The sequence below is a fragment of the Aulonocara sp. 'chitande type north' Nkhata Bay genome, linkage group LG17 (genome assembly GCF_057382095.1).
Source record: "Aulonocara sp. 'chitande type north' Nkhata Bay isolate Kocher_YH1m ecotype deep benthic linkage group LG17, A_spYH_male_GT1.1, whole genome shotgun sequence".
NCBI lineage: Eukaryota > Metazoa > Chordata > Actinopteri > Cichliformes > Cichlidae > Aulonocara > Aulonocara sp. 'chitande type north' Nkhata Bay.
The window spans coordinates 31,012,026-31,033,259 of NC_141360.1; the positions used below are offsets into that span (position 1 = coordinate 31,012,026).

Consider the following 21,234-nt stretch of genomic DNA (forward strand, 5'->3'; position numbering starts at 1 on the left):
TCTATATCAGTTTTTATCATTTTCATCACCCTCTCTGGTCCTCTTATCATGAGCTGAGAGGTTCTGCTCTTCTCCCTCTGCCTGCCAGGAGATAGAGGGGAGATTGGTGAGATTGCAGTGAGGTTGCATTTTACACCGCCGTGACTTATGATTGCTTGAGTATAGACGTAAAATAAGTTCCATGGCAAGATAATGTTGGGTAACACTATCGTTTATGCATTCAAGTGTCCATAATGATCTTGAAGGTTAAGGCTTCCAAAAGAATTTGGATTTTTAAAGTCTGCAAATTTATAATAGCAATGTGGAAAATGTGTTGTTAGTAGTTAGAACAAGTGCAGATGATATTGAAACTTTTATCTTTATTTTAAAAACTTTGCAATGAGCAGAACTGTGCTGTTGCTCTGCAAACCTGCCTTTCTTCCGTCAAAAGATGTGCATGAAGTGTGACAGACAAGCCCTCGCATTTTACTTCAACTTCACTATGAGTGACACGTCAAGAGTTTTTCGTGTCTTCACACGACACGCTCACACAGCAGTGCACAGATTGCTATAAATTGAATATGATAAGAGAAGATGACGTTTCTTGTGCTGCTTTTTTAGGTGTTGCTTTATCATACTCATCTCTTTAGTGCTCTTGGTATATGCTAGAAAAATACAACCCTATATTTTTAAACAATCCTGGCAGATTTGATTCAATAACGTGGAGTTTATTTAAGCTACTTTTGGCTGTCCCCTTATTCACAGGGGGTGCCTCAGCAGGTAGCTCAGCATGTTTTATTTAGCAGATTTTGACACTGAATGTCTTTACTGACACAACCCCAGAGATTGTGTCTCCTCATGGGATCAAACCACTATGCTATGAAGCCAATATTGTGGAGTTTAATACGTGGTAATTTTAGCTACATGACGTTGTTATTGTATTTATCACTAGTCATAATACCCAGCTTACCACTGGCATTGGGTGTACAGAACTTACATAGGGGACCCCCATGTTTCCAGGAAGTGCTGTATTTTCTTTTTGATAATCTGTGCAGGTGTGTGTCTTAATGTGTGCTGAGTGCTTTGACACTACAGCTATAAAAGCTCTACCTACTCCATCGTGCATCCGTTTCATTGTCGTTTGATTTCATGTAGTGTGTGTGTGTGTGTGTTTGTTATGGCTGCATGTGCAATGCTGAGTGTGCAAATGACCTGAGGACCACAGGGAAGCTTATTTCTGCAACCGCTTGCATTTTTCCCCTAATTGTACCTTTTTCGGCCTTTTGTGTGTGAAAGCACGTGTGTGTATGTAGGTGCTTTAAAGAGGGAGAGATGGTCCTTTACTCTCTGCTAGCAGTGTCAGCAGGTGAGCTGCCCTATTGGGAGAAAAGAGAGAAATCGCCAAAGCATGCAAATTGCTACTCCAAGGGGAGAATCAATTAGGTGCATGGCGAGTGGAGCAGAAAAGCAAGGAGGGGTGGGAAGGGGCAGGGTTGCATGCAGAGAGATGGTGCAGAGCCATTGTGATCACCTCCTCTGAGACGATGCTTTACTTCTCTTCTCTGCGCCCCCCCCAAATGATCCTGTTCGCCCGAGCGGTGTCTACATGCCAGCTTTTTAGAATGGTGCAGTACCTCAGCCTCATTTCTTTTTTTCTGTTCAGCCCATTTCTTATAAATTGCTCTGGAGTCTCAGATGTATGGCCTCTTCACCTGTTTTACTCATTAAGATGTTCTGGCCTATCTGTGCCAGATAAAATTAGAACATAATAACTATCAACACAATGTGACAGTTGCCGTGTTTCATTAGGTTTTTGTCTCTTTTCTCTTTAGGTACAAGATGTCTCCCATCTGAAGACAGGCTTCATCCTGATAGGCCAACGGTACTGGATTGTGCCTCTGTCCCTCTCCTCACCAGTCCCACCCTCAGTGCAGCCATGACGTCCTTCACTAGGATACGGACCTATTTCTTACTATGCTGCTTCCTATCTAGTCTGGTGCTTCCTGTGACATCACAAACAGTGGTGCAAGCTCCACAGACTCATACTGCTGGCTCCCAAGTGATCACAGCGTTACTTCAGGAGGAGGAGTATGCATCATTTCATGCAGAGAATCCTGAGTGGACATTTAATCACCTGGCTGTGGACTATCGTAATGGCAATGTTTATTTGGGAGCTGTCAATCGCATATACAAACTGTCCCCAAACTTAGAGGTCCAAAAATCCCATGAGACTGGCCCAGATGAAGACAATCGCAAGTGCTATCCACCACGAATTGTCCAACCCTGCAGTGAGCCACTGACACTCACTAACAATGTCAACAAGATGCTTTTGATGGACTATCGGGAGAACCGGCTGCTGGCTTGTGGCAGTCTCTACCAGGGCATTTGTAAAATCCTTCGCCTGGATGACCTATTTAAACTAGGAGAGCCCTTCCACAAGAAGGAACACTACCTCTCTGGTGTTAATGAGAGTGGTTCTGTGTTTGGTGTCATTGTTTCTTATGGCAACGCCTCTCCAGACATGCTGTTTGTAGCCACAGCAGTGGATGGCAAGCCAGAATACTTCCCTACCATCTCTAGCCGTAAGTTGGCCAGAAACTCAGAGGAGGACGGCATGTTTGCATATGTCTTCCACGATGAGTTTGTGGCCTCTATGATTAAAATCCCTTCAGATACCTTCACTGTCATTCCAGACTTTGACATATACTATATTTATGGCTTTGCCAGTGGGAACTTTGTTTACTTTCTGACACTGCAGCCTGAAATGGGAGGTGGGCCGACCACTGGATCGTCCTCTGCTGGTCGAGAACAGGTCTACACTTCTAAGATAGTCCGCCTCTGCAAGGCAGACACTGCATTCAACTCCTATGTGGAGGTGCCTATTGGATGCATTAGCGACAACGTGGAGTACCGATTACTTGAGGCAGCCTACCTGTCAAAAGCTGGTGCTATCCTGGCACGCTCGCTAGATGTGGCACCAGATGATGATGTCTTGTTCGCCATATTCTCAAAGGGCCAGAAGAGACGTCCACGCCAGGCCTCCCAGGATTCTGCATTGTGTGTTTTCTCTCTGCGCAAGATCAATGAGAAAATCAAGGAAAGGCTACAGTCCTGCTACAAGGGAGAGGGCACCCTGGACCTTGCTTGGCTGAAAGTCAAAGATATTCCCTGCAGCAGTGCGGTAGGCATCACTTTAGCACACACTGACTTTTGTCGGTGCACCAATTTAATGACAGTACAAGGGCAGTGAGATGCTGATAGAGAAAACAAGGCTGTAACAGTAGATTCTAATTATTCCACCCATACTGTACCCACACAAGTACAAACTGCTTTATATGCTGCATTTTGTTCTATGGTATCCGGTGCTAAAATCTAGTCCAGGACATTAGCTTTCACACATTTCAGTCTTAGTAAAAAGACATAAAAGTGTTTGAAGTAAAGCAAACCACTGATCATTTCTCGTTTTCATTACTTTCCTGTCGAAGAGCCTTACAGCCTTACCTTTAAGGAAAGTGAATTTTGAAGTTTTTATCCTGTGTTAGTATAATGAGATTGGGTGCACTGTGGGAGGGCTTCACAAAAACTGGTGTTCTTGGGTGGGTTCACGCTCCATCCCATTACGATGAGATGTTAACCATCCACTGCCTCTTTTAATCCGCTCGCCCTTTAAACAATGCAGCTGAATGCTCAGCCAAATTACCATAATTCCATTCTCCATAACAGCATTATAAATTCAGTGATTCAGTTCATTTGATTTCTCACTTTGTGCACATAAAAAACAAGGTTAAATTGGCTGTTACATGTTTAGACCACCTTCACAAGCAGCCAACGCTGTTTCATGTGTTTTTCTTGATCTCATATTGCTCTGTTAATAACAGCAGCGAACCTGAAGAAACAGAAAATTACCTTCACAAGAGTGATTCTGTAATCTTTTGCTACATGGCAAGCATTGCTAAATAAAACGTGCTCACTTTTTATCTTTTTTACATAACTATTTCTTAACTCGATTTCACCTAAGGCAGCGGTCCCCAACCCCCAAGACAAAAAACTGTAAACAATATACAACGAGTTATGTTTATCATTTGACTCATCCAGAGTTATGTTTAAAAAAGCCTCCATTTCTAGTAACTTTAAAATTTTAACTGCACTTAATGTTGTCACTTAATACAAATACATGCAACTGTTCTTCGTGCACGACAGCTTTAAAATAAGGTGAAATCAAAAAGCTATGAGACATATAATACTGATACAAATTGAAAAGCATCCCAGATTGAAATCTTGCCAATTTTCCCTTCAAGGCCATTTCAGCTGTTTTTTTTTCTTTTTCTTTTTGGATTGCTTTAAAACATCTGCAATTCCAACGTGATCTCAAACCTGAAAAGATTAACTTTGAGAATCTGACCAGAGGTTCATGCCAAAAATCATGGTGATGATGAGAACTGAGCAGTTTAAAAAAACAGTTTAACCCGGAAGTGTGAACAGTGTTTAAGCCCAAAAGTAGTGTATTAGGTCAGCTGCACTACCAGGGTTATACTTAACATGTTTTCCATCATTCATATGAGTATCCACCAAGGCCAGACCATCAACATGAAGTTCTGCTGTAACCTCCTGAGATACCCGAGGCAGAACATTCAGCAGAAACATCCTGATTACGCTAACAGCATGCTAGAGGATTATTACAGCGGTCCCCAACCCCCGGGCCTTGGACCGGTACCGGTCCGTGAGTCGTTTGGTACCGGGCCGCGAGAGTTGAGGCTCAGGTGTGAAATGTATGGTTTTCAGGGTTTTTATCGTTTTTCAGCGTTATTTTGTTATAATTTTTATCGTTAACTCTGTTTTCCTGGGTCTTTTCATGTGTGTTATGAATAAATCTTCTTTTTTTCGGTACCGGTACTAGTTTTATTTTGTTGTATTTATCCGCGACACCTTAAAGGCCGGTCCGTGAAAATATTGTCGAGCATAAACCGGTCCGTGGCGCAAAAAATGTTGGAGACCGCTGATCTAAGGAACATAAACTTCCTCTTGCTGTCCACAACATATAGTTCTGACCTCAGTTGGGCACTGTGAGACATTATGAAGTTGACCCTCTCTTGTGTTTGGCTCTGGAATCACAGTGTTTATCTATTAATCCCTCTGTGGCACAGCACACGTGCCAGGGCACCTTTGTCTGCTGCTTGAGGGCCTGATAAATCATGCCTAGGGTGGAGCTGTCAGCAGGGAAAGGAAGTGTGAGGGAGCACACAGGGGTTAGCGCTGAGAAATGATGCCATTTCAGCATGCGCCACCGCCAGCGCATAAATTAGACCCTGCTGAACAAGTGACGGTGGACTCTGCAGGAGATAGATGAGCTGTGACACACACACACATACACACACATGTGCAGCCATGTGATATGCTTGCTGATAGATTTAGAAAAATCTAAATGAGCTGGACTAGAGCTGAAGTGAAAGACTTAAATAATCCTACTAAAATGTGTATACACACAATATGCAAATGAGTCACAGAGTTATAAAGATTATGTGTTAAAATCTAAAACTAAAGACTTGTAAACAAACTTAACTTTCACCTTTGCCTGTGATTGATGATATTCTTTGTAATATCCCGTGGCTCATTTTCATGAATTTTTGCTTATTAATTCCAGATTAGGTCCTTTCTGTGTTAAATGATGCATGACAGCGAGGGAAATCGGATATCTTCAGATACATAGTTGAAAATTTTTTGTTCATTGGTGCAGTCCTTGGGTGTACAATAGTGACTCAGGCTCATAGTATACTGCACACACAAATATTTATGTTATCCTTTTGGTTTACTTGGCTTGGATAATTTCACACTTTTTCTTTTTTTCCCTCCTGGATAAAATTTTATTGATTTAATAGATAAATTACTAATCATTTTTGGACCAACTATAGAATTCAGATTGTGACCGTCCACTTTAAGTACACCCAGTCAACTGACTGTGAATACAAATATCTTATGAGCCAATCACATGGCAGCATCTCATCACATTTAGTCATGTAGGCATGGTCGGGATGGCTTATAGAAGTTCGAATTGAGCTTCAGAACGGGGAAGAAAAATGATTTGCTTGACTTTTACTGTGGAAAAGGGAAAATATCCAGTGAGTGACACTTCTCTGTGTTTAAAAAAAAAAAACATGCCTTGTTGATGTCAGAGGTCAGATGAGAATGGCTGACTGTTTTGAGCCCTCAGGAAAGCAACAGTAACTGAAATGCAACCACGGTATGAACATCTCTGATTGCACAATGTGTTAACTGTTGCAGCATATCAGATAGGTTCTTTCAGCTGGAAACCATTGCCTGGTCTGATGAGTCTTGAGTTCTGCTACAACATGTGAATAGCAGGGCCAAAATTTGCCATGATAAACATGAAAGAATAGGTTTGGTTCAATTTGTGGAAACCATTTTTCGTGCTGACCTTTACGACCCTAGTGTAGCCATCTTCTGCTTCCATCAGGATAACATGCCACATCAAATCATCTCAAATTGGTTTGGTTATTTCACTGTACTCAAATTGCCTCCACAATCACTAGATCTCAATCAAGTAGAGCACCTTTGAGCTGTTGCAGAATAAAAGATTTGGATTAGAGATTAGAGATGTGCACCTGACAAATGGAGAACAACTGCGCGATGTTTACATCTGATGACCAAAATCCCCAAGGAAGGTTTCCAGCATCTATTTAATAAAGAATTAAGGCAGTTCTGAATGCCATCTGGTACTTGCAAGGTGTAACTAATGAAATAATTGGTGAGTTTTACGTGGACGGTTGTCCGGGTGTCTTTGTAGATACTGCTCATTCATAAAACCCTTTTAAAGGGCTCTATGAATGATTTTTAAAACATTCAGGGGTCACATCATGTAAACAGTTTCTTGAAATCTTGGAGTTTTCATTGACCTACAGGAAGTCATTTCCACTATTTTGTTGTTAGAAATATTTTCCGATCTTTTGGCTTTTTACATGGGGATATTGTTTAGTATAATTCGCCCTGGTCAGTGTCCTCTTGCAACAGGAAAAAGCAGCAGCTTTTGAGGTGGAGGGAACACCCCCCCCCCCCCCCCCAATAATTCTGGTCCTTTAAAACAGCGGATCATTTCAATCAAGCCAATGGGAGCGAAAATGTCACTTCTTCCTTCAATTTTAGTAATTTTTTTCCCCCTGTGGTGGCCTGCATGTCACAATGTTGGTCATTACTGTTAGAGGGAACTTGGATGAGAAGGAGCCTTGTGGATACCCCTTTATCTTGCCCTCTTCATCATTCACCATTTTCCTCTTTCTCACACGTTATGTTCTCTGCTTCTTGCTTTTCGTATACTTTTTTTCCCTTTCAAACGCTGTCGTATTTCCAATATGATATGTTTTTCCTCCAATTAGGGAGAGGATGAGCAGCCCCGAGGCTCATTAGGCTGTATGGACCAATGTGAACACATTGGCGCGCACGCACACACACTTTTGATATGGATGAAACGCGCTCTCAGCCAATGTGGATAAACCTAACCACTCTCTATGCCAGAAAAGATGCATCACAGGCATAGCCACAATGTCCACTCGATACTAGTGGCACTAATCAGATAGTAGCATCACATTGTAATCACAAATGTTAAATAAGTTTCGATTACATACATTTTCCTTTTAAGCATAGTCATTTAGAATCTATAAAAACAATAGAAATTTGATCAACCACTTTGATTTTACTTAAAGATATTTTACTTAAGTTTTGCTATTAAATTAATCGCAAAACTTATTTTTCCTATTATGGATGTTGCAGTTTTTAGTTTACATTTTATTCACCAATGCAGAAATGAGATTTCTATATTTTCTTCATTGGTTTGTAGCAACATATTAAATGTGAATAATGTGCCAAGGCACATTAACAGGATGCAAGGTGAGACTAGGGCTATATAAAATGCTTACTCCTTCCTCAGACCTTTGATTCCCTATGCCATTTTTAAGAGGCTTTATGTTGTAATGGGAAAGATGCAAAGAGGGAGACACGGAGGAGAAGAAAGGAATCTACAGAGAGGGTGAGAGAGCTTTAGAAACTGTGTGTGTGGCTGGGGTGGGGGGTGATTCCTCTCTACCCCAAATGGCCATGCTTGGCTGAGCCACATAATGCATGCTCAACAGTATAAGTCTGCAAAGGGTCTGCATCCATAGATCATAGTGAAATGGCATGCGACCTATAAAAAAAAGAAAAAAGCTTCCTGTTTCCATCACTGTGTCAGCAGAAAAAAACAGAACAACAAAACAGCGGGATTGCAGTAAATTCGCTCTCTGCTCTGTTCTCACTCATCCTTGACTTATTGCTCGCTTCACATGCCACTCTCCTTTTGCCTGTCCCCCAATACTTACCATGCTTGTTTTGTCTCAGTGTCTTGGAGTCTCTACCCCTATCTTCTTTATTTCCCCTTACAGTGCTTTCCACAAGCGCAGAGAGGAATACCATCCAAACACGGATGAGAAAAGCGCAAGGTCGTCTCTAACTTGCTGGCAGGCCACGGTCGTCCCCTTATCCCTTTTGCTAATGATCATTAATTACATGTCATTAACTAACATGCCACGGGCTATTCTTTCACATTTGTCATGTGCTATCGACTTCACATTCTGAATTCACTCCAATTAATTAGATTATTCTACTCGGCCGCCGCTGTTTCCTTTAGTCTTTTTCTTGATCTCCCTCACAGTCCCCCATCACGTGTGCTCATCGCTCCCCTGTTTCATCCTTCACTTGAAAGGAACTCTTGCAATATTGCAGTCTCCGTCTTCCCCCCATGCTCACTTTTCAGGTTATCGACTTTTCTCGCTTCGGTTTTATTCTGTGTTTGACCAACCTCTGAATGATGTTGTCTCCCGTGCTGGTCATCTTCATCCCTCCTCTGTCTGATTGCGGAGCTTAATCAGTTATTGGCTGCTGCTGCTGCTGTTGATGAGTCAGTCTAGGCCACATCCTCAGGAAGGGAAGGGCTAGTGGATTCATTAAGGACCTCCAGACTGCTCCCCCTCCTCCTTCCCCACTCCCCACTTCACCCCACTCCATCCACATATCCGCTATCCTGCTTGCTGGCTGTCTCGCTAATTAAATCTCCATACATGATACGACTTGCTAAAGGTCAGAATCCATCACAATATCATTATTCTGTGATTAAACAAGTGTCTCTTGCTTCTTCCACCATACACCATGCTGGATGGCCTCGACCTGAAAATGCTGACTGAATCGGGACCTTTCATTTCTTATACCCGCTGTTTTCATTGGCTAGTGTTTTAAAACTATTCTCTATGCTCCTTTTCCTCCCAATATTTTTATTTATATTCCCAAATATCAGCACTCAGCACTAATATTTGCTAAGATAAAATATGAGACTAGATACATAAAAATATGTATCACTGATGGAAATGCTTATCCTTCAATAGACAGCTTTCTTTATAAGCAGCCTGCTCTCCTGTCAAGATAAAGGAGCTTTAGATATTAACTCTATTAAACAACAAACAGCTATGCTATAATTGAGGCCACCACAGTGGAAACAGAAGGTTATGTAATGTTGGTCATGTGACACTTTCAGAGCTCCACTAAATAGTGAGACTTTGTCAAATAGAGGGACTGACTTTGATTAAAACCCTCACCAGGGCAGCAATCAATGGGAGAGGGAACCCAGCGCTCTCTTGCATACAATTGTCTCTAACATAACTGTCTAATGCCTTTTATTGGGAGCGTTCAGCACAAGTTTAACATATCCACAAGTGAAATCAGCAAATGTAGCTGTTGCACTTATTTGCAGCAGCTGTGACTAGTGGCTGTAGCTCGTACCTCATGAGCTGTCTGCTGCTGGTAATACATGCAGCATTTTTCAAAATCAGTTTTGAGTGAAAATAATCTCCCCATTAATCATTCCAGAAACAAAATGATTTTCCGCCAGTGCATAGTGAAAAGGAAAACACGGATTAGGGAGTTATCTGAAGCACCTATCTTATGATATTCAGTGATTTATTTATTTATTTTTTCTCTCCCCCACTTCTGCACCTTATTTCAGCTCCAATATTCTCCCACCTTTTCTCACTTCTGGCTCTGCTTTAGCGATGTCTCGGTTTCATTCCAAAAATTGTCACGCTGTTTCGTTAGCTTCTCATTTGATTGTTTTCCCTAACCAATATTTATTATCTGTTGTAACTGCTCAGCTAACAGTTGGCAGGTGCAAGCATCCACAAACATGAATTTACAAAATATCACCGGTTTATCAAAGCCTGCCTCCTCCTATTGAAACCTGCCAGCAGAACACACAAATAAATCAACTTTGTTTCAGGCAGACCCCAGCAAGCATGTGTTCCGCGTAATGTACGCATTTGCAACAGCATATGTTTTAATATTAATGTATATTTATTCTCTCCCATCATTTTGCATTCAAGATTCTGTAACTGCAAGGATCTGTAAAGACTGATGTCATGTCAGCATAAACAACAAACATGAGTAAAACCATATCCATTACATTTAAGTGGCAAAATGCTCAGTTTTAAAGTTGGAAAATAGAGCATTTATTTAGCAATAAAAAAAAACAACTTAAGAAAGACTTAAGATATTTAAAAAAACAAAAAAGCTCTCTGTGTGCAGTAAAAAAACAAATACCCCTGTTTTTCTTGATCACTTAAAAAGTAACCTGTGCTTTGATTGGCAACTCTTTATTCATCCATGCTAAAGTGAAGTTTGCTCAGATTTGCTTAACTAGTAGTATAATGTTTACTAACCCAAGGCAAGCATATCTATTGCAGGTCTATTAAGATACACAGGTTCTATGGTAAAAGAATAGTCAGGCTAACTTCATGTGTTAAAATTAACTCTAGCAAAAATACACCCATAGAAAAGGAGGCAGGAGGTAAATTTTTAAAACCTGCATTCCCCTTTATGGCATAGATGGACTTACTTCTCATAAATATTGACACTAAAACAACTTATTTCTGGAAAACTGTCATCTGTAAACATTACAATCATTCTGTATATTGATTACATCATGATTCCACGTGAAAAATAAATGCAAAAATCTCACGATGATGATGATTTTGATGGAAAGGATAGGTTAGTGAGATTAGTGATTAACTCAAAATCAGTGGAGATGTCTATAATCAGGAGGTATAGATTACAGCTGTAGTACCTGTAAACAGAGCTGCTCTGTGCAATACCTGCAAAGTCTCTCAAAAACTGGTGGTCAAGTACTTCACACCTGGCACAGGAGGTATCAGCTGAAATTGGATTCCCTTCGACAGCTCATGCAGTCTGAAGAACATTACCTAATGTCAGCTTCTATGTGAAAGTAAAACTTTTTCTCGAGACACAAAACTGCGAGATTAAAGTTTGCTTAAGAATGTGAAAGAAAGCAAGAAGACTACAGGACCCATTGTTTGATCATATAAGACCTAGATAGCTTTTGTTTGACCCACATGTTGGACCTGAATCTGCCCCTGGGCTAACTGGCAGGGGAGCACTGTGTGATGACATAGTGATACGTGAGCTTTAAGGTGCTGATGACACCATGCCCATGGATATACCAAAACACTGGCTGACAAGATGACACTGCTGCTCTAGAAGCTTTGCAGAAAAGAAATATTGCAGCATAATAATGATCTAAAGCCCACTGCCAAAATCACACGAGATTCTAAAGGAGACCAAAGGGAAATATGACTCGTCCACGTGCTCTGTGCTGCATGACCTGAATTAAATAGAACAATTTTGGAGTATTTTGAAGGGAACGGTAGAGCAAACCAACCCAAAGCAAAGATGGGAAAAAAATCTAAAAAAACTGAAGAATATATTTTAATATACTTTAATTTGTTCCTACTGTTCATTCTCTAACATCAAATGCAATCACTGTAAGGCAATACAATTTGGAATCATTTGACATATAAGTAATATTACACAGGGGTGTATTCACTCATGCACTGTACATATTTATTCATCTTCAGTCCTAATCATTGTTACTGGTTGTCAAGAAAGTCCCCAGGGTCCTATACAAAGAGGAAGATAAGCCTAATTGTGACAGCTCTTGTAGTCCATGTCGACACCTGTACATTCAGACTGAATTTTGATCACGATTCAGTCAGAGAACTGAAAAAAAAGCAGTCTCCTTTGGAATGCCCTGTAGATGCCTTAACAAAGCAGCAAAAAGCAATGAACCTCAGCCATCAGAAAGATTCACTCTGACTACACTGCACATTTATTTTTAAGAAGATGAATTCAGTTTTTGAGTTTATATTCCTGCTTTCCTTTGAATTGTTCTATCCATATATTTTCCTGTCTCTGCTAATGCATATTATTAGGTTTCTGGGTCACTACTTTTTACTTCCACGTGTTGAACTCTTGTTTGCTGTGCAATTCAATTCTCCCCTTTGGTGCTGAGTTCCTATTTCACTTATTATGCCTGAAACAAATATCAGAAAACAAAAAAGCTTGCATAAGGTTGGACAGTTTCCAAAACTGACAGATTTGTGGAGAGGGAAATAGAAAAATCATCTGTGGAAAGAAATGCAATATTTGGACTAAAGAATGAACAAGGAACCCTTAGGAGGGTACATAATGCTGGCACTATATATATATATATATATATATATATATATATATATATATATATATATATATATATACAGACAGACACACACAATATAATATAGCAAAGTTTCATCAGATTGCGTTATGCACTTATTACATGCACCTTTACTTTATGGTGGTGGTGGTGTGTGTATGTCATGGTCACAAGTGCAATGGTCAGTAACTGGATAGACTGTGTCTCAGCACAGTGTGAAACACACTCACTCTTAGTCACACAAACAGTGTAGGCTCATCTGAGCTAACAGACTCGATTTCTGTGTATATAGATATACTTTACCTGGTGGTTTTGGTTCTGGTAGAAAATTATATTTTTCTTTTGGACATTAGCTTGCCCCTTGCCAATGCCTCTCCCTTTTTGAATCTGGACTTAGGAATGGGAATAGTGCACATTAGGCTACTCTAGTCATAAAGATGTTTTTTCTTTAACAGGATGAGAGTAATATTGAATGATGGCTATTTTGCCTAAGATACAAGTACCATCATCTTCCTGAACTACTGTGAGTTACAGTTAATGCTCCTACTGCAAAACATAAACAGAGATCTGAACAAGTCTGTTTTTAAATGAGATAAATGGTTACTAATGACCCAGTCAAAACAAAAAAAATCGTTAAAAACTTAAAACTAAGTTTTAGATTGTTTCCAATTGTGAACTGCAAGTTTTCATAAGGAATTGAAATTGAAGTGTAAGCTGTGAGTGTTCTGTGTTTTACTCTAAAACTCCTGTTGCTGCAGGATCTATACAGGAAAAAATGTTTCATTATAGAAAAATCAAATGTTGACATTTTATCTTGCAAAAAACAAAACAAAAAACCCAAACGTTGCAAACCCACTTAGTCATGACATAATTCCCTAATGCCACCAATCATCCTGGCAGGTTAGTCATTTAGCACAGTAGGGCAAAAGGAAAATGCCAGATATCCAAGTGGCTAATTATGCAAAGAGCAACTCCTATGATACTTTATTTTCATTGGCTGTTTTGTGAGAGAATGGTCGCCATGTTATAATCAGGAGGTTTACAGTAAAATAAGCTAATCATAGTCAACAAATGTTCAGGGATAAAAATAGATTGATCGGTGAAGTAATTGAAAGTGCCAGAAGCAGGATAATAACCGCAATGAAAAAGAAAAGCTAAATTTGCAAGAAATTGTTTCTTTGGAGCCTTTAGTGGTTGAGTAGTGACAAGTGACATGAAGTAAACGTCTCTGTGGTTTAACGTGTGCCATTAACTTTGGGAACTTGCAGCCGATGGAATGGGCCCTCACAACAGCGCAAGCCCAGATTAGGCCATACATCAGAGAGCGTTGGAGAGCGGATCTCTTTCAGTCCCCCACTAATCGCATTGAGCAACTCTCTCGCTTCCGCGTGCGCTCACTGCCCCCTCTCTCTTTCTCCACTCTGTATCTACTGATTCCTCTGCACAATCCAGAAGAGAGCTCTCTTTGTACTGGTGCTGGCAGGCGGACAGAAGCAGAGAGATGGATATGGCTGAGAGTGACCTGATTCTGCCTCAGTGCCTGGCCTCTGTCCAAATACAGAGACTCTGCTCTCTTGTCCCTCTGTCTTTAGGGAGGAACTCTCTATCTTTCTCCTCTGTTGCTACGCTGTGGGATGCTGGCTGACTTACCTGCCAGGCTTGAGCAAGAAATTAGTTTGTTTACTTTAGAGGCTTTTGAGTAGCTACAGTAGCCTGCTATTATTCAAACAGGTACCACATTTTCAGACATATTCAACTATATTTACCTGTGCATCTATTTGATTTAAATCCAAGACCTCCTATTCCTGTGGACTGAGATGTTTGGAGGGACTGAAACTTCAATGTTTTGGGTCACTCATTTGTTAGCAGAAAAGAAGAGATATTGGGATAAAGAGTGAGCTCATACTGAGTGAACCGAAGGTGATCGCTTGTCTTTGATGAAACACATTATAAAAGAAGGTCCATTGAGAATTAATAAATATGCGAGGGGAAGAAATTAGATGTGCTGACAAAAAGAAGAGGAATAAAACATGTTAGAAGCAGTGATGGCACTGGCAGACAGTCTCATGAGCTATATATTGTTATTTATTTGCCAGTAAGAATTGCAACTTTTGGTGGTTGTGTAATAAAAATGCATCTTCTTCCTGAAAGCACTGACAGACAAAATGTATTTCATTAGATTGCAAAGTGGAGGATGGAGATGGTGGTGATTGGCAACCAGGAAAAATTGTGCGTTAGAGGGAAGAAATGATAAAACAGATGCTCATTTTTTTTTTTTTTTTTTACACGTAAACACATCCTCTTCTTCCACATGCATCACCCACAGATGCACAGATGTGAATGATGTTTTTGCACTGATGAAACATGATTAATCTTTGCAGGAGTGGCTGCACTTTAGTCATTGTCCAAGGAAGTTTCTAATCACTGAAGCCTGAAATTCTACAAAGCACAGTCCATATTGCTTCTAATAGACTCTGTTAACCTTTGAACCCAAGCATGATGCAGCATTTAGAGGGTGTTTTCTTCCTGTCACATAGATGAGGAGTAATAGTAGTACAAATTGATGCAAGGAAGCTGCATTACACATTACTGAAGAAAAATAGGAGGGGTTTGAAGGGTGGCAGTTGACCCTTTAAGGAATGACCCTGGTTTTCATTGGAGCACCATTAGTCTAGCATAGTGCTACCACATGACTTAGAGGACAGGGAGTGCATTCTTGGCAGCCTCTCATTCTGAAAAGGTCATGTCAGGAAAGGCGAGAAAAGAGAGAAAAAAAAGGGAGAAAGTCTTCTACTTGTATGTTTTCACTGTGCTCCGATATTCATCTTTGTTTAGATTCTTTGGCATCTCTGTCTTATTGGTATCTATCATTTATCCCCTTTTCTTTCTGTCACTCTTCCTGTCCCTTTTTATCCTTATCTCAACCCTTTAACCATATGGCATGATCTTGACCTAAATTCAGGTCATCTCTATCGATCGTTCCTACCGCTCTATACAATCCCACTTTATAGCCCGAGGCTTGCGGCCTAGAGCAACCATGTTCCATTTGTCTAATGAAAGCAGATCCCACACTTCCACTCTGGCTTGGTGTGAGGCTTCTGATGATGATGGTGGCCTTTAGTGACAGCTTGTTTGGAGACACCCAGTAGTTGCAGGATTTCTCGAAAGCCCACAGGGTGCACTTCCAGTAAGAAAAATGGAAAAATGGGTCAAAGGATGACTCTGCCCATCAAAGGGACCTTCACCTGACAGTTCACACTTCTAGATTTGAAAATTCAGTTGGATTTCCGTTGCATGCCAGGATAATCCTTTTGCTATTTTACTATGAAAACTTTTTGATTTTAAATGAATAATTTCGGGTAATGTTAACTTTATGCTGTCAACCTCATTTTGCCAATTATTAATGCTGGACTAATAGTGTACATTTATATTGCATTTAACAAGCTTCCTTTTGACATTCAAAGAACCGTCCAGCAAAATGTAGCTGAATCTGGTGCTTCACCTTTGGATTTATTACCAAATAACTTTTCCAGCGGTACAATTACCAGTGCACAGCTAGTGTGGATTGACTATAAGGCATTGCTCTACTTTTTTGTCGACTCTGGTGAGGACACTGGTGTCAAAGAAGTGAATCCATTTGCACAATTAATGGCTGACCTTTCAGGATACAGTCAATACAGTAAAGTGTGGCTATCATGAACAATGAAATTTACTGATGGTTTTGATAATTTCTTTTCTTTTTAAGGAAAGCGGTACCACGTGCATTTGCATTTCACCCTGCAGCAAACCACGACATTACGAAGCGATTAATCAAGCAGCGGCTGCTTCAGTCCTAAACTGGAAAAAAAAGCGTTTCAACCCATGCGCTCCGAATAATGACCAATCCACCACGCCATTGTTCTCTTATCAAAACCTATAAGTCATTCTGCCCACTGTGACTGCAGAAAATATACCAGCTGACAGGATTAAACACATGCAAACATAAAGTGTAGAGAGGCATAGGACATGAAGCACACCTATCTACATGTAATTACAAAATCACAGCGGCATGTCTACACTGAAAGCGTAACAGAACAACCTCGTCTAGAGTTGTAGTTCTCCCTGCTCTAAATCAGTTTCTATATATATTTAAATGCATTGCAGTGTTTTGCCTCACAGCCCTGTGATAATGCTGCACTGCTTTTCCTTTTTTTTCTTTTTTTTTAAACTCAGTTCACGTTGAATCACTTCACATTGGATATCTTGCCGCACAGGCATTTCTACAGTTGCTGTTGCATTGGGTGGACGGTAGGGAATTGTGCCTGACAGAGCAGCCTCTGGCATTATTACAGAACTTGAGGCTGACTGCAGTCTCTTCTTTTTTTCCCCCCACATTTGCTGTATCTTGTGGCCAGCCAATGGTCAGAGATTATCTTTCACATCCAAAATGTTTCTCCACCCTGCTCATCTTCCCTTATAGAAATACCCTTTACAGTCAGATGTTGTATTTTTGTTCTCACAAGAAATTAAGATATGAATTCATAGGAGTTTGCCAAATGAGCACCTCAAAATCTGATTGTGCTAATTGTTGTTTTCCTTGCAGCTCTTGACCATTGACGACGACTTTTGTGGCCTGGACATGAATGCTCCATTGGGCGTCTCTGAGATGGTGAGAGGCAAGCCTCTCTTTTCTGACGCCGTTGACAAAATGTCCTCAGTCATTGCCTACGTCTACAAGAACCACTCACTGGTCTTCGTGGGAACAAAAAGCGGTCAAGTCAAGAAGGTAAGGGAGACAAATATAGGTTGAAAGATAGCACAGATGGTTGAATTGATAGAGGGAGAGATTTGCTTTCTCTCAGTTAGAACGTAGAGTAAGGGCTGGGAATTGGGGACTACTGGATTGGAGGAAGGATAGTAGTAAGAAGGCAGATTGACTTTCAGGCAAATCAGCTGACTCGGCTGTATTCGCAGTAGAAGAGACGTGTGTGTTTGTGTGTAGGTGTGTACATAAAACAGTGGGAGAGCGGATGGAGGAAGTGTGTGTACTTCAGGGTAGAGAGAAAGCGTGTGTACGTGTGTGTGTGTGTGTGTGTGTGTTTTGAGGAAAGGGGATCAGGCGTGCCCCTTTGGGGGTTTATTCCTACAGTAAAGCCTATCTGGTATCTCTCAACATCCTCCTCATCCACTGCACCATATATCACACATACACTCGTATTCGCCTGTATCAGTGGTATCCGCTGTACTTTTCCCTCACTTTGGACTTGTATAAAATCCAGAGCCCTGGGGGCCGATTGTAGCACACATCAGCATGTTGCAGAAGTTGCTAGACAGCCCAGATCAGCATGTTGCAGAATTGATTGGATGAAGTTTCTTAGCTCTTCCTCGAGGCAAATTAAGTCATCAGAATAAAATTAAATACATCATTTATTAAGAAATTTAGGCAAATTCATAGCCTGGTGATGAAAGGAACTATGAGTCACTCCCATCCTTTATAATTTAGGGTTTCTCACATCTGTGTGTGTGTAGTAACTGAATGTTGTAGTAATGATCCTAGGTTACAAAAATATTCTCTAAAAATTTCTAGAATTATTTTAACTAGGGCATTTGTGAGTGTCTTTGTGAACATAACTGTTTGTCTTAGAAGAACATGTCACACTCTGTGTGACAGAAGAGCCTCTAACTCAACAAGATTTGTCTCCTCAGAGTTAAACAGCACTGGATAAGCTGGGCTTTGGAGTGTTGTGGTTACCACCTTAGACTCCCTTCATGCCCCTGTGCCCTCCTGCATGTGGTAGCCCTTTTCAGAGTTAATGGGATGATGCACTGCTGCTAGGTGTGATAGAACTTGGTAGCAACCTGTACTTTCACTGTACTTCCCCACACATTCACACACATTTACACACGCACATATGTATTATAAGGCCATGACTGAGACTAATTCTAGAGGGCGGTTAGGCCAGTGAGTCTTAAAGGCCTGGGGAAGGAGAGGAGCACAGGAGAGATGAGTGAGGGAAGCGAGGTAGGGTTGAGCAGCAGGGGCTGAACAGAGATGAGCTATATTCCAGAAATGAAAGTCATAAAAGGAGGAAGAGCATTTGTGTGATGACAGTAGAAGGATGAAAAACAGAGGAAACAAAGATACTACTGAGATCAGAATGTGGACCCAGTGCTGAAAGGTCTTCTGCTGATACACACAGGCAAATTGAATGCTATTTCTTCTATAATGTTTATATTATATTGCTTCCACTAAATTCTTGTGTGAATCCAGTCTGCAGGATTGTTCAGATTCATTATATTCAGGCAAAAAGAAAAAAAACCCCTCCAAAATCTAACACACAAAGGTGATCAATACTCTGTGTCAACACAGTTGTACACACATTGGGCTATTACAGCCACATCCTCCCCTCCCATGTATATACTTCCCCTCCCATGTCATTAACTGTATACCATTAGATGACATCACAGGCAATAAAAGACAACAACAAGACAATAAAAAGTCTGAACTTCAGTCCACCTCCTTCATCAGTGACTTTATAACCCCTCGGCTAATGGATGTTGATTTATACACACTCCCCCACCTCACTTGTTCCACCCCTCAGCCCCCTCCTCCTTCTTCTGGGATTCACTCACAGACTGTCTTTCAGTCTCAGTTTTTTTTCACTGTTATTTATGATCTTGTGACTAACACATCACCCAGAGTAAATATAAGCATTTACGGTAAAAGAGAGTGGATCGGGTTTAATGGAGTGGCGTTTCGGTGAGATAAATGTTAGTGTTTACAGGCTCACGTTTATGGCATCATGACGTTGAGCTGGGCAGGGCGCTGAGTGAATTTAATTCAATTTGCCTGTGAAATACTTTAATGTAATAGAGGTTAGAATAAAATTTTGCTAGCATAATGTGAGGCTTGCGGATCAGAGTACAGACGTAGATATGCCATGGCTGTGCTGATTAGATTTTCATTAGCTTAATTTATCATCAAGCCCTTAAACTCATCCTGAACTAAGACAATGCACAACTAACCGAACTCTACCTTAACTTCAAACTAAAATGGAGATCAGTTGCAGGTGACCAGAGTCTGGAGAGTAAGGTTTTCCAGTATTCAGTTTTACTCTTTTTCTTCTCTGTGGCAGTTCTTTTGAGATGTAAGGGCGAGCTTGAATTTCTCACTTCGCACTCATATTCCTAACATATACAGGTTCTATGCTTGTAAAGGGCACACACATTAAAGCACATTCACACAAATCAGCACTTGCCTTAGATGCCCATTAATGCTAAGTGGCTGTATGGCCTAAAGTCTGTTTTGACAGAGTCTAGAGTGAGTGGACTTTGATAACACCATCATGTTATCATATAGAAAGCAGTACTATTAAACAGTGGGGTTTTGTATATGCCCACAACTACAGCCATGCTTGGCTTTTACTGTCTCAAACAAAACGTAAAACTTGGAAACCTTTTCCATGTTTTTTTTTTTTTATTATTATAGAGCTGCATTTCCTCTGCACTCTTCAGCAAACTTGCAACTGCTTTCTCCTTGTTTCTTTGCTTTCACTCCCTATTGCCACCTCTATTTGCCCTTCTCTTAATAAGTTCCCTCTTCCTTTTCCCTTCATCTTTCTCACTCCCTCTGTATGTTCTGAATTGAATTGCTGTGAAAGCTCTTTGATGGCTACCTCCTGCTAGTGGAAGTGAATGGACCATATGGCTTCCTTCAGCCAGTCTGTCGGTCAGTTTGTGTGCTCATTGGCCTGTGGCTTGAGGAGGAGATGGGGATATGATGGAGATAAAAGGCTGTGGTTGGGGTAAGGTTTAAACCCATTTACTGCAGGCCAGTAGACACCAGCAGGTCAAGGGGAAAACCTTAACCCCCTGCAGGCTTTGGTTTAGTTCATGGTCATCTGGTCGTACTACACATAAGAGGTTCACATCGGTGATACTCACACGTTGCACATTATTGTTTGAATCGGGATAAGCATGCACACATGCATCAGTGAACACTTGCACCCACACCTAGCAGTCCATCTACACACTACTGGACAAAGGCTGGCCAGGTATCCCCATGGGGCCATGGTTCGAGAGGTGGACTAGGGGACAAGAAGAACGTGTGGAGGGAAAAGAGAGTCGAGAGATGAGATTGAAGGCCACCTGCCGAGGTGCTAATGCATCTCCCCTCTGTCCGTCCCAATGGGGGAGCATTGGCACTCAATACAATGAGCAGCTAACCTTGAACTTGACATGGAAAGGAACAGAAAAATGAGTGAGGCAGTACATGCGAAGGTTGGAAAAGCTCTCTGTCCTAGATACTGGATGCACGCATGGTTCAATCAAAGCCTTTCACAGAATTTGGGGAAAAAGGCAGCTAGCACTCTTTTTCCTGCCTCTACATTTCAATCTGTCCCAGTCAGATGGAGAAAATGGAAGAAAAGAGGAGGTGGGAAGACACAGAGAAAACAAAGAAGAAGATCCAAGAAGAATTTTGTTGATAAGGGAACAAGGAAATGAAAAGAGAGGGTTACGCGGTGGAGAATAAATGATAGTTTACAAAGCTATAGCTTCTTGCAGGAGAGGAGTTGCATAGAAACTGGGAGATCTGTCATTTAAAGTTGTCAGGGGAGATTGCATGAGCAAAAAACAGGTCAATTTCAACACCGAATGGTTAATGTTTGTTGCTGGAAAGGGAAAGGTCAAACTCT

At 40.9% G+C, this 21,234-nt stretch overlaps 1 protein-coding gene across 1 annotated transcript in view; it reads left to right on the top strand.

The window, feature by feature from the left end:
• The window catches only part of plxna4 (plexin A4), a 247,681-nt gene that overhangs the window by 23,580 nt on the left and 202,867 nt on the right, over window positions 1-21,234 (top strand). The window contains exons 2-3 of the mRNA XM_086269973.1: window positions 1,812-3,160; window positions 17,142-17,324. Coding sequence (XP_086126099.1) covers window positions 1,916-3,160; window positions 17,142-17,324 — 1,428 coding nt within the window. The 5' untranslated portion in view covers window positions 1,812-1,915. The remainder of the gene's footprint in view (window positions 1-1,811; window positions 3,161-17,141; window positions 17,325-21,234) is intronic.